A 12,009-nucleotide genomic window follows, 5' to 3' on the forward strand; every position below is an offset into this window, starting at 1 on the left:
AGTACCTGTTCCACCTCTCACAGCAGCAGTAGGGGCTGTCTTGCCTTCAGACCAGTGCAATATCCTGCTGGCCCTTGGAGCATGGACCTACCACTCAGCAGCACCCTGCACCAGGTCGTGGAAGCTGCAGAAAAAGCACCAGTTCAAACACTCCTAGGTTTTAAGGTCAGAGAGATCATCATGATCTTCTAGACTCACCTCCTACAACACAGGACAGACCAGAGAATGTCAGTCAGTTCTTTAATGAGTATTAGCCTATTTTAATGCGCATTAAAGTGTCACTGAAAAATCCCTGCACTATTTAGTTAATGCACATTAAAATAGGCTAATGTGCTTTGGGCATCACTTAAAAACCATGGGTGTTTTTCACATGCTCAGCTCTCCAAAAGCTGTTCTAATTAAAACACCCAGAGTGTCTCGTGTATCAGCGTCCCTGTGCTTCAAAATGGCAGCGGGCACGCTTTATCTAAAGCTTGTTGAACGTGGAGGCTGGTTGGAGCACAGTAATTACCACTTCAGCAGACTTAATTTATCGAATCTGCTCTAACGCGTTGTAGTTACAGCATGTCAGAGCAGTTTCCCAGATTGTGTACAGGCACCCATCCTCTTCAGTTAATGCACATTAAGACAGGATAATGCACATTTTGCCAGTACCTCACAATGGAGGCACTAGATTTAATGTGCATTGACTAAAGTGCGTTAATGCACGTGTAGATGTGCCCAGTAGTGGTTCCCAACTCGTAGCCTGTGGGACTTCTCTCACCGGAGATTTTCAAGAAGAGTTAGCTAAGCATCTGTCTGGGAAGATCTAGGAATTGCAAATCAAGCATCTACGCAGGGGATTACTGACTCTTTGAAGTCCCTTGGGTCCACCAAGCCTGTTCAAATACTACCATAGATGTTTTCACCCCAAAACAGGCTTATTGACTCTCTGGGTAGGCACTTAATTACTGAAAGCATCAGAACTGCTGTCTTTATTTCACTTCTGTTACAAATTATAGCCAGTGAAGCTGGAGTGCAAGCATCTAGTAGAGGACCTACATCTCCAAATGTGTATATTTACAGAAGAGAACAACAAGCAAGCCTGCACTGCTTTAAAATCCTGTTTATTGGAACACACATATATCCTTTCCTGACCCAGTTCCAGGGTTTGGAATCCATGCAGTACCAATATGACAAAAGAAATAGGGCATTGATATAAAGGGGTCACTTACTCTTCAAATTAAAAAAATATTTAATACTGTATTAGGCAATAATACACCAAAAAGACATTGCAACTGTACAGTCTCTCTGATATTGCACTTCCAAACAGCACATTATAAGTATGGGTCATTCCAGCCATCAATAAATACCACATCAGAAACAGGGGCCACACAAGGCAAAAGTGGCATGAGGAGACAAATAGATCCTACCCTACAAGGAAGAAATGGAGAGAGTCAAGAGCCTCCTAAATTGATTGCTATCTGGAATCTCAAGGAGGGAGGCATGGGCAGTTCCTACGCATTGAGAGGGTGGAGGTGCAGGAACTCCCTATGCACCCATGAGAGGTGGGAGCATCATCTATGGTACTTCTAAAATGTGTCACATGCAGTTCTGTTGGTCCATTCGTGGGTGGGACAGGGAGATGTGGGGGATGGTGCCAGCCTTTCCCCACACAGCCCAGTGCAGCTCTGCTTGGGTGCCTGAAATTCTCAGGGTGCTTTCAGCATCAGTTTGGCTCTTACATGCACACGATTGTGTACAAATGGTACCTGGAAATGCTGTGTGGACTGGCCTAATGTGCCACTTTAGAAGGAGCAGCCCTCTGCCCTGCATCAGCAGCGATGCTTCCCAGCTTCCATCCTTATCATAGTCTTTTGTTCTCTATGGCATAAACCCCACTACAAACCCATTGCCAATGAGCAGTCTCCAGCCTTGGATTGACACAGACGCTTCCCACTCCTAAGGGTAACACAGCAGCCTGGTTTAGAAGCCCCTTTTCCCCCTGTGGCACTGCAGCCTGTCTCAGCAGAAGGTCCTTGCCTGAGGGCACAGCACGCTGGCTTGTGTATTGTAGAGGAGAAAGAATTCAGAAGTGCGATGTTCTGAATTCCTGATCTCTCATTCTCTTGGCAGAAGTCTTCTCTTGGCTCCTAGGTGCCCGTGGCAAGAACAAGCAGGCTCAGCTGCCCTCAGAAATATTGGCAAAATGAAATATACACAGAAAAGAGGTTTACAAATATTGCAGACCAGATTCAAGGTGCCTCCATCTCTCATGTTTGGTCAGGCCATCCCAAACCTCGGACAGAAACACAGTGCTGTCTACTGAACACACCTGCAGCAGAGAGAAACCCATGTCCTCTCTCAGAAAAGTATATGCTACAACCCAGGTGAGGAAAAAGGATGACAGAAAAGCCACAGACATTACTGGTACCTATGAGGATCAAACAGGAGATTGGGGGGCTGTGTACAAGCAGAAGGGAGAGAACGTCCTTTCCGGTCCATGTGGCCTTAAGTGGTTGGACTGTAGTGTCTGTTCTTTGGAGCTGAGGAACAGGCACGGCCTGTACCCTGGGCTAGTCCTGGAAGGCAGCCAGCATGTGGCCATACAGGTAGTGGGAATGTGCTGCAAAACACAGAAGAGCCCTGTTAGCATGACAGATATTACCCTGAGCTGCAGCTACTTATGCTCATCTTCATCTGGTGACTTGTAGCAGATGTGACCCAGGCAGGAATCAGAAACCCCAGTGGCTTTTCTGAAGTACTTCTCTTCCCTGTCTGCATTCTCCTACATCCTCCTGAGCTAGATCCCCCATGCTGCTGGGATCCAGTGAGCTGCACTCTCATGTATGCGCTGCCCACCTGCACCTGCTCACATATGTCATACATGGAAATAAGCAATGAAGCCACTGCCACTGAGCTCATTATCTGTCTTCAAGAGGTCTGAAGGCAGTAGGGGGCACCCCCACACTTGCTTTACTGCCTCACATCTGTAGTTGGCTCATGTGAGCAGAAGTGCATGGACAGGATGTGCTAGAGAGACAGTCTCCCTGGGAACGCTGGGGACATTGTGCAGACACACCTCAGGAGGCTAAGGAGCTTGCTTAAGGTCTCACAGGGAGTCCATGGCAGAAAACAAAGTTCTCTCTGGTTCTCTGCATCCCAAGCTAATGCCCAAACCCATGGACCATCTTCCCTACATTCCAGTGAAGCTCTCACACTTCTAGAGATAGAAACAGCTCAAGGACAGAGACCAGGGCAATGATTTGAGCAAAATCAGATGACTGGTTTTATCAGGGACAGTGAGCTCTGAGGGCTGGGACAGTATCTCCATAAGCGTCTGTTCAGCAAGACCCTAGACTTCACTGGGGCTTGCAAGTTCTACTTCAATAGAAATCAGGAGTGATCAACATTAGCAAGATGCCTGCTTATCTCCCAGCTGGGAAAGCTACAGAAGCTTCTTCTAGGGCCAGTGTTTCCATCAGGCAGAGCTACCCCCATTAGATAATAAAGCAATAGGACAGGGACAGTCAGGAGCTTAACAGCCTCTCTCTAGGGCATTACAGTCCAAGTGCCACTGGAGACAGCCTTTGACATCTCCCCAGGAGCACAGCAAAGTTTTATAGGCTTAAAATGGAAAGCAAAGGTAACTGAGCCAGCCCCTCTCACCTCTAGACAGCATCTCCTTTCTCCCCGCTGTCATAACAAACTGCTGAGTTAGCACAAGAGCAACCCAGCAAGACTGTGGCCTGGCCCCATTTCCTAGGGAAACAGAAGCTAGGGAACAAATGGGAATGGGGTGTGATCTACCATGGCTGGTTACAACTACTCTGGAGGCAGACATGGCAAGGAGGCCCATTAAGCTGAGCTAGGCCTAGTGCTGGGCCAGGTTCAGGCCTCCGAGCTGCCCTCCACAGCCTTCTGCATCATGGCAGTGCTCAATGCTCCACAGTGAGCATCATCATTTCAGGCTCAGTCTGAATAACACACGGGCATCTCTCTGCCCTCCATGGGCTCATGTCAGAAACACTGACCCCATCTGCCCCCACTCCCTGTTCGGCACCCCCCTGTGCTCCTCCTCTATTTCCCATTGCAGTGCCCCTCTTTATTCAGGCTCACAGGGAAGTGTTACACATTCATTAGTAAAGGTTAGTACCTTGCACAGCTAAGCGTGATACAGATATGAGAGATATTAACTAAGGTATCTGCTCTGAGGGGGTGGATATCAATAACCTGTGCAGGGAGGAAAAGCAACATACTGTGGATTCCCCACTAAAATACATGCTCTGTGATGCCAGTTTCTAGATGTAAAATACTCCTGGAAATAAGGATGGGATGGGGCCTCTGCTGACTGCTCCCCCAGACCCAGAACATGGACTTCAGTGGAGCTGATTTGCACCCACAAATGATTTGTCACAGCAGATTATTTAACACCTTCCCTCCTCTGACTGTGGATCCTCTCTGCTCGTATTTCTGGGCTGCCTCTGACATTGCGCCTCTCCATGGGAGGGGGGTGGAAGGGATAGGATGAGAATGCTTAGTTAGAATGAAATGCTGAGAAAGCAGCATCCCATTATAACTATGGCAGCTGGCATGAATGCAACCATCTCTACAGTTACCGCATCCCCCTGTTGTCATGTTACTCCTTTGGCATGCTGTCCAAATACCAGGCTATGGGCATTCAGGGACAGGGATGGGCTTGAATTATTTATTTGTACTGGGCCTGATCCACAACTGGACTCCTTGAATAAGGAAAGGAGAAGAAGTAATTTGCTTCTGAACTACCAAAGGCAACCCTTTGTTATTTATTTATTTATTGAGTGATTTATTAAATTAACTTGGTTTTTATTTCAGCAAAGGCTCAGGGCAGCTTATAAAAAGCAACAAAGAAACTAAGCAAACTAGATGCTTTAAGAAACCAAGGAAACTAAAAAACCCTGCCAAGATACTAAAGTTCTCATCAGCTTTGAAAAATCAGTGAGAGCTGGTTCTGCGAAAATGAAGGCAGAGGAATAATACTAGGGGAATCCAGCTGTGCAACGCTGCATTGGGTTATATGTTTTCCTTAAGTCTATCTACAAGACCCGGCTGTAGATTATTGAAAGTTCAGCCACTTTACCTTGATCTGTTGTCAGGTAACCCAAAGGCGCATGTTATCAGATAATCTGGTAGTGGTTTTGTCTGTCTGTATATAGGCTCTATGCCTGCCTACAATGATGCGCTGTCAAACTTTCTGCTCACAATCCTATTAAAAATTGTGTTGTTTAGTAGTTTACCTCACTTTGTAGTTGTTTCAAACACAACCGTTTTGATGCAAAAGAAAGGAGAACAGCCAAATAACAACTCTGGACTTCACAAAACCAGACTTTAACAAACTCAAGGGAACTGGTGAAAAAGCTTAAGTCTAAGTGAAAAAGGAGTCCAGGAGAGCTAGTTGTACTTTAAAGAAGTACAAGAACATGTGGTCCCAGTGTGAAGGAAGGAAAGGAAGAATAGCAAAAGACTGGCTTGGCTAAACAGCAAACCCTTCAATGACTTGAAACTTATAAAGGAATCTCACAGGAAGTGGAAACCTGACTATGAAGTATAAGAGTATAATACAGACAGATCAGGACAAAATCAGAAAGGCAAAGACAAAAACTGTGATACAGCTAACAGGGAGCATAAAAAACAACAAAAAGGCACTCTTAAGTATGTTAGAAGTAAGAGGAAGACCAAGTCATAGGTTTCTGTGTGTGCTTCTATAGCTATGGATGCACCCAACCCATGCACAGGCTACTGCCCATGCTGATGTGTCCATACTGCAGGAACAGAATTGTTTCCTGTGCATAAGCACCAAAATTTCCATTTACACAGCTGGAAAGCTGCCATTTAGATGCACAAAGAGAACTAGAATTCTACCCATAAAGAATAACAAGGTGATCTAGAACAGCTAATATGGACTTGTCAAAAGCAAATCATACTTAACCTGATTTTCTTTTATGGCCATGTGATGGGCTTTGTGGATGGGGGAAAGAAGTGGATGTAATAAACCTTGACTTCAGCAAGGTTTTTCACGCTATCTCCCATAACTTTCTCATAGGCAAGTTAAGGAAATATGTAGTCAATGTACGAATATTATAAGGTGTGAGAATAACTGGTTGGATAATTGTGTTCAAAGAGTAGTCATCCATGGCTCAATGTGTAACTGGGAGGAAGTATCAAGTGGAGTTCCTAAGGGATCTATTCTGGATCTGGCTGGTACTGTTTAAGACTTCTGGAAATGAGTTGTAGGATGGAATTGCAATTTGCCAATGACTCCAGTCTGGGAAGGGTAGGAGACACTTTGAAAGACAGAATTAAGATTAAAAAATGACTTAAATAAATTGCAAAAATACTCAAAAAAATGCATGAGATGAAATTCAATGAGGACAAGTGCGACATAGTGCATTTTGGATGGAACAATCAAATGCACAAAACACAAAATGTGGAATGACTGGCCAGGCTACAGTACTGAAGAAAAGGATCAGAAGCTAAATATGAGTCCCCACTGTAATACTGTCATAAAAAAGCTAATAGATTACTGAAAAGTAATTAAAAAGTCACCTATGAGTCATGGAAAATTATTCTTCCATTCTATTTAGCCCTGGTAAGGTCTTGCCTGAAGTGCTATACTGCATCTAGTTTTAGGCAATGCACTTCAAGAAAAATATGAATTCATTAGTGAGAGTCCATAAGGCAGCAACAAAGTGAAATGAGGTCTAGAAAACATGTGATATGAAGAAAGCCTGGAAAAACTGGGATTATTTAAACTACAAAAAGGAATACTGAGGACTGAGGTGGCATTTGAGAAGTTTTCAATTACAGTATAAAGAGGATGTCAATGAACTGTCCTCTCTCCACAGGGGACAGAGCAAGAAGTAAAGGGATTAAATTGGAACAAAGAAGACATAGGTTAGATATGCAGAAGACCTTTTAACTATGAGGGTGGTCAAATGCTGGAAGAGATTATCTAGAAAGGTTGTGTAATCTCATCACTGAAAGTTTTTACCTGCAGGCTGGACAAATATTTGTTTAGACAGGATGCTCCTACCTTGAGCAGGGGGTTGGTGTAGATGACCTCCCGAGGTCCCTTCAGCCCTATTTCTCTCTGATTCTATGAATGCAGGAACAGAGCCTGGTTATGTTGCTGTATGACTGGCTAGCCCTGTAACTAAGCAGAATTGATATGATGTAGGGGTATATGATTGGGTAGCCATGTAACTAGCAAAATATAAAATAGTGAGACAGAATGATGGTGTGGGGAGTGAGTCTTGGGTAAATAGTTGGGTACTACCAGTGTGCTTCATCAACCCCCACAGAACTCCCCTCCTCTGACCCAGTCCTCAAAGAATAAAACCTGTGCTGATTGTAACAGGTAGTTACAAAAACTGTGTATATAACCTATGCCACATATCGACTAATTGGGCTCTGAATTTGATCTTGTCCCTGTCTGAACTCTGGACCTCGGTTTCCCCATCACATATATTTATCTGAGATAACAGATCTTTCTGAAACTTACCCAAGGTCTGGGCTGATTCCCACTAGAGACTGACCCTCAGCAGGAGTATGTTCGAACTGTGGAGGTCTCCAATCTTTGCGACCCAGATGAACCAACTGCAAGCGAGTCAGAGCAAAACACAGCAGAGCATGCAATTAGAGACACTGTGGTGCCCACATCTAGCTTGGAATTAGTATTCAGCTGCCCATTGAGATGGCTCTGTCTGGACTGTTGTTACAGGATTTAGTGGTTTGGGTTTGAAAAATTGCACTATTTTAGTCAATACACGATTAGCATCTGGTGCTGTTAAACAGGGTCCAGGAATAATTGTAATACAAAGATGTGAGTTACACAAATTTAACCTCACCCAAGCAGATTAGAAGATGCATGTTAAATCATCTCAAATTTCCTGTCAATTTGTACAGGCTGATGTAGGTCCTGACACAGTCTGGCCCAATTTGCTGAAGCAGTTTAGTACTCCTTCCTAGAAAAGTTTCTTCACACTCTTAGACATTAAACACCCAGATGTGTGCATCCCAATGTTGCCAACTCTCATGACTTTATGCTTAGTCTCACAGTACTTGGGGCTTTTATGAAAGCCCCAGCTCAAGGATTAACAAAAAGTCTCAGATTCAGGTTTTTTTCCCCTGTATAAATGTAAAATTCTGCTTTACTACTAAGATGTCTGAGTGGCACTTATGCAGGTTTCTGGCATCTAACTCATGAAACATTCCCCTTTGCCCAGTGAAAAGGCCTGAATTGAGCTCAAGATGTCCACATTTCTTACAGGTCTACATTTTTACCCTGCCGTGATTACAGCGCATGCTTGGAAGTGACATGATACAATCCCAGAGGCGGCAACCCCATTTGTTCTCAGTCTCAATTCACTTTCACCAGGAAGGTGCAAAATGCTGCCTAACTGCATCTAAGCAAAAATCACAACCAGTGACTGACTGACCCTGCTCTAGTGGTTAAAGCATTCACCTAGGTTACACTTCTTCCTGAGCAGGTCTGATCCCTGATTTCTCATGTTACAGATCAATGCCCAGGCTAGGCAGGGTTGAGAACATCCTCCTACTGAAGCCAGACCCCTGGATAGACAAGAAGGAAAGATTCATAGAACTAGAAGAACAAGAAAGACAGTGCTTGCCTTTGTGACTTAGGGAAGGAGCTCTAGTTTCCAATGCTGGCCATGCACTTTGCTTTAGTGATTAGGAGAATTGCATAATGCCATACTGATTCAAACTGTTACACTGCAGCTGATACCTTTGATTGTGAAGCAAAACTACTCCAGCTTTAGTCCTGCTTCATCCAGATTCAAGTTAGGGCAATTTAGCTCACCGGTATTTGCTATAGTATCATGCAGATGAAACGATGCTGCATACTCCAAAGCAGCACCCACCCCCTTCCCTTTTAAAGCAGCCAAAATGTATGTTTGGACCTTAGGACAATCTCCCGAATTAGACCAGTTCCCTTCTCCATGTTTTTATGATTTGAAGCATGGCTTTCATACTGGATAATCTCTGGCACCATCCCTCCTGGCCTACACTGCAGTTCCTGTCCTGGCCATTTAGCTTTTTGTGCTGATGTACGATACACAGGGCTTCTTGGCACCTACTATGGGGTGGTGAGACACTTCCATGCAGGTGAAGTCCCTTGCTTCCCACTCCACAAAGGTGCAGTCCGGCCTCCTCCCTGTCTTGTTGAAATCCTCTTTCCTTGGCCAGTAGAACAAAGGGCCTCTATTGTGTTTGATCTTGTGAGCTTTTCAAAAACTAGAACAAAGGAAACCTGTCCTACTTTGCCTGCCTCTGAGGGAATCAGAGAATGGTGGCCCAGAGCAAGAAGAGATTTGAGGAACAAACTGTTAGGTATAGAGCAAACGTTCCCTGCAGGTAGACTCCAAAACCATTTGAAAATAACTTGGTCTAGGCTGTGCAGACCTCCCTTCTTCCCACACAGAGAAGGACTGCCTGAGCAGCGCACTTGCAAGTGGCACACTGAGAGGATACTACCCAAATTATAGGTGTTATAACAGGTGAGATGTCCGGATGCAGAATGTCTGCCCTGGAAATGATTCCACAGTGCGCCACAGGTCTTACCTTCCGGCGGCATTTTCTTCGGTGGGACAGGAGGAGGTGGCAGTGGCACCAAGCTGGTTACTCGGAATCCAGCAGGCAATGTCTCAGCCGACCCACTGAGCATGTTGATGCTGTGAATGTCGCGAGGGCGGAACCGCTTTCTCCAGGATGGAGTTCGCCGGAAGTCCTTGTCGTCACCCTGAAAGGGAATGGCTGGTTATGCCGTGTGCAGCCTGACTTGCCATGCACCATTGGAGATGTAGATCCAGTCCAAATGACTGGCACATTCCAGCAACATAGTAGTAGGGCTCAGACATGCCTGCAGCAGACAGGTGGGAGCTCAGGCACTCTGGCATCATAGGTGGGTGGTGAGGCTTAGGTACACCTGCAGCAGATACATTTGTGATACAGGGAACAAGTCTCAGATATATCTGCAGCATGGACTGGGGAAGCTCAGACATGTCTGAGAAGTCGGGTGGTGGGACCCTGACACCCCTGTATCGTAGAGATGGGTGCTCCCCATATCCACACTCTAGTGCAACACACAGGGAATAGGAAGTGGCAGCTTGGAGATGAAGGTCAGGAGCGAACTCTGCTATTCCATCAGCAGCACCCTCCTCTCTTTTTACAACCTCTCCAGGAGACCTTCGCACCCTCTGGCGCTACAGACCCTTTCCCATCACTTTTACCCAGTGCACTCCTGCCCCCACCCCTCCAGGAGCTAAACCAGCACCTCTGCCATTCCCACTAGCGACAAAGTGGATGGGTGGTGTTATATTCCACACCAAAGTGGCAAAGCCACAATTCCTGTTTAACCAAAGGCTTGTCCACATGTGGAAATGAATCCAGAATAACTAAAGACGTGAATTTAAATTGGATCAATACAACTGGATTAAAGTCCTGCGTGGACATTCCCATTCAAAATAAGAGTAGTATTAATTTGGTTTGGCTGAATTTACACTTCCATGTCAGGATGATAATTATGCAATAAAATCATGCTGCACTAGAATATACTAATCTGGCATCTCTGGCCAATTTTTGAGTGTTGAAAAGACCTAACTGAAAGCATAATGTGTGTGGCTATTAGTGGCAGCCACCAAAACTAATTTGGATTTGGAAGGTCTCATAAGACTTGTAGTTCTGTTGCCAAGTATCTCCATTCTTATCTTTGGTCTGGGCTCTCCTGTGGACTATATCTCCCATGATGCACCACAAACAGGGACTTCTGACGCAGCCATCTTTCCTTACTAAGTAGAGAGAATGTGTCAGTGCAGGAGATATAAGCCACCTGGAGAGCCGAACTGGGAGAGGAGAATAGAAGCATGGGGCACCCAACCTACAAACTACCTGATCTAATACAGCTGCATTTCAAACTGCATATTGTGGTATCTAAATCTGCACCAGGAATCAAAATAAAATTATTTTCTTGCACGCTGTAATTTCATTACTTTAGAGACATTGACACATCTACATGAGATGCTTAACTGCACAGTAGTGTATTTTACTGTGCAGTAAGCATGTGCGTCTACATGTGCACAAGCTTACTATGCAGTAAACTGCTAGTTGCAAATACATTTGCTACCTGCAAATATAAGTAACAAATTTACTTTCAACTAGTAATGGCGCAGCAGTGCTCATGTAGACGCCTGATTGGGAATAAATCTGCTTCCAGTCAGCTATCCATCAAGGAGCGGGAGACTGCTCCCTCCCCTGGGAGCTATCTACTGCTGGGGTGGGCTCTGCCCCTGCAGCCCATGCAGGGACTATGTCCACCTACCCCAGCAGCAGGGAGCTCCGAGTCCCCCTATTCTGAAATCATGATTAGGAAGCAGAGGCTGGGAGATCCTTATTTCTCAGCCCCTGCCTTGCCATCAAGATCAGGGAGCAGGGGGTTGGGAGATCCTTATCTTCCGGCACCAGCTCCGCAGCCACAGGGCTGGCACTGGGAGACTCTTATCTCCTAGTGCCAGCTCCGCAACCGCGGGGGCAGAAGTCAGAGATAAGGGTCTCCCAGTGCCAGCCCCAGGGGAGACACATAGGGGGTGCATGTGCACCCCTTGTGCGTGGTGGTGCACCCCCTGCAGGCGGTCCCTGATCGCCCCTGACTGCTGCTGCAGGCAGTGCCTGTGGGTAGTTGCTGACCCGTAGTCGGCGCTTGCCGTCCCCCTGCAACCGACAGTGCCAGCGGCATCTGTAGGAACTCCCCGCTCACTGCCATTGGGTTCCCGCCACCACTGCGCTCCCGCCAGCGCAGCTGTGCCCCCCCAGCTGCCAGGGGCACACGCCGTTCATGGTTGGCTTCATGGTGTGGAGCTGGTGCTAGGAGCTCCCAGCTGGCAGGGGGCTAGGAAACCTGTTTCCTCCTCCGCTCCATGTGCAGGGCGGGAGCTGGGAACTGTCCTGGTCATGGGCAGGTTCCAGCCCTGTGCT

General features: G+C 46.1%; 1 protein-coding gene across 7 annotated transcripts in view; it reads right to left on the reverse strand.

The window, feature by feature from the left end:
- Positions 1-1,090: 1,090 nt before the first annotated feature.
- Positions 1,091-12,009, reverse strand: part of PPFIA4 (PTPRF interacting protein alpha 4) — a 165,187-nt gene continuing 154,268 nt past the window's right edge. For 5 of the 7 annotated variants that reach the window (XM_059717640.1, XM_059717638.1, XM_059717639.1 and 2 more), the window contains 3 exons: positions 9,601-9,778; positions 7,520-7,614; positions 1,091-2,605 (listed from right to left, as the gene is read on the reverse strand). In XM_059717640.1, coding sequence (XP_059573623.1) covers positions 7,556-7,614; positions 9,601-9,778 — 237 coding nt within the window. In that variant the 3' untranslated portion in view covers positions 1,091-2,605; positions 7,520-7,555. The remainder of the gene's footprint in view (positions 2,606-7,519; positions 7,615-9,600; positions 9,779-12,009) is intronic. The other 2 variants (XM_059717643.1, XM_059717641.1) reach the window with 1 other exon arrangement.

Source organism: Alligator mississippiensis, chromosome 14, assembly GCF_030867095.1.
Source record: "Alligator mississippiensis isolate rAllMis1 chromosome 14, rAllMis1, whole genome shotgun sequence".
Taxonomy (NCBI): domain Eukaryota; kingdom Metazoa; phylum Chordata; order Crocodylia; family Alligatoridae; genus Alligator; species Alligator mississippiensis.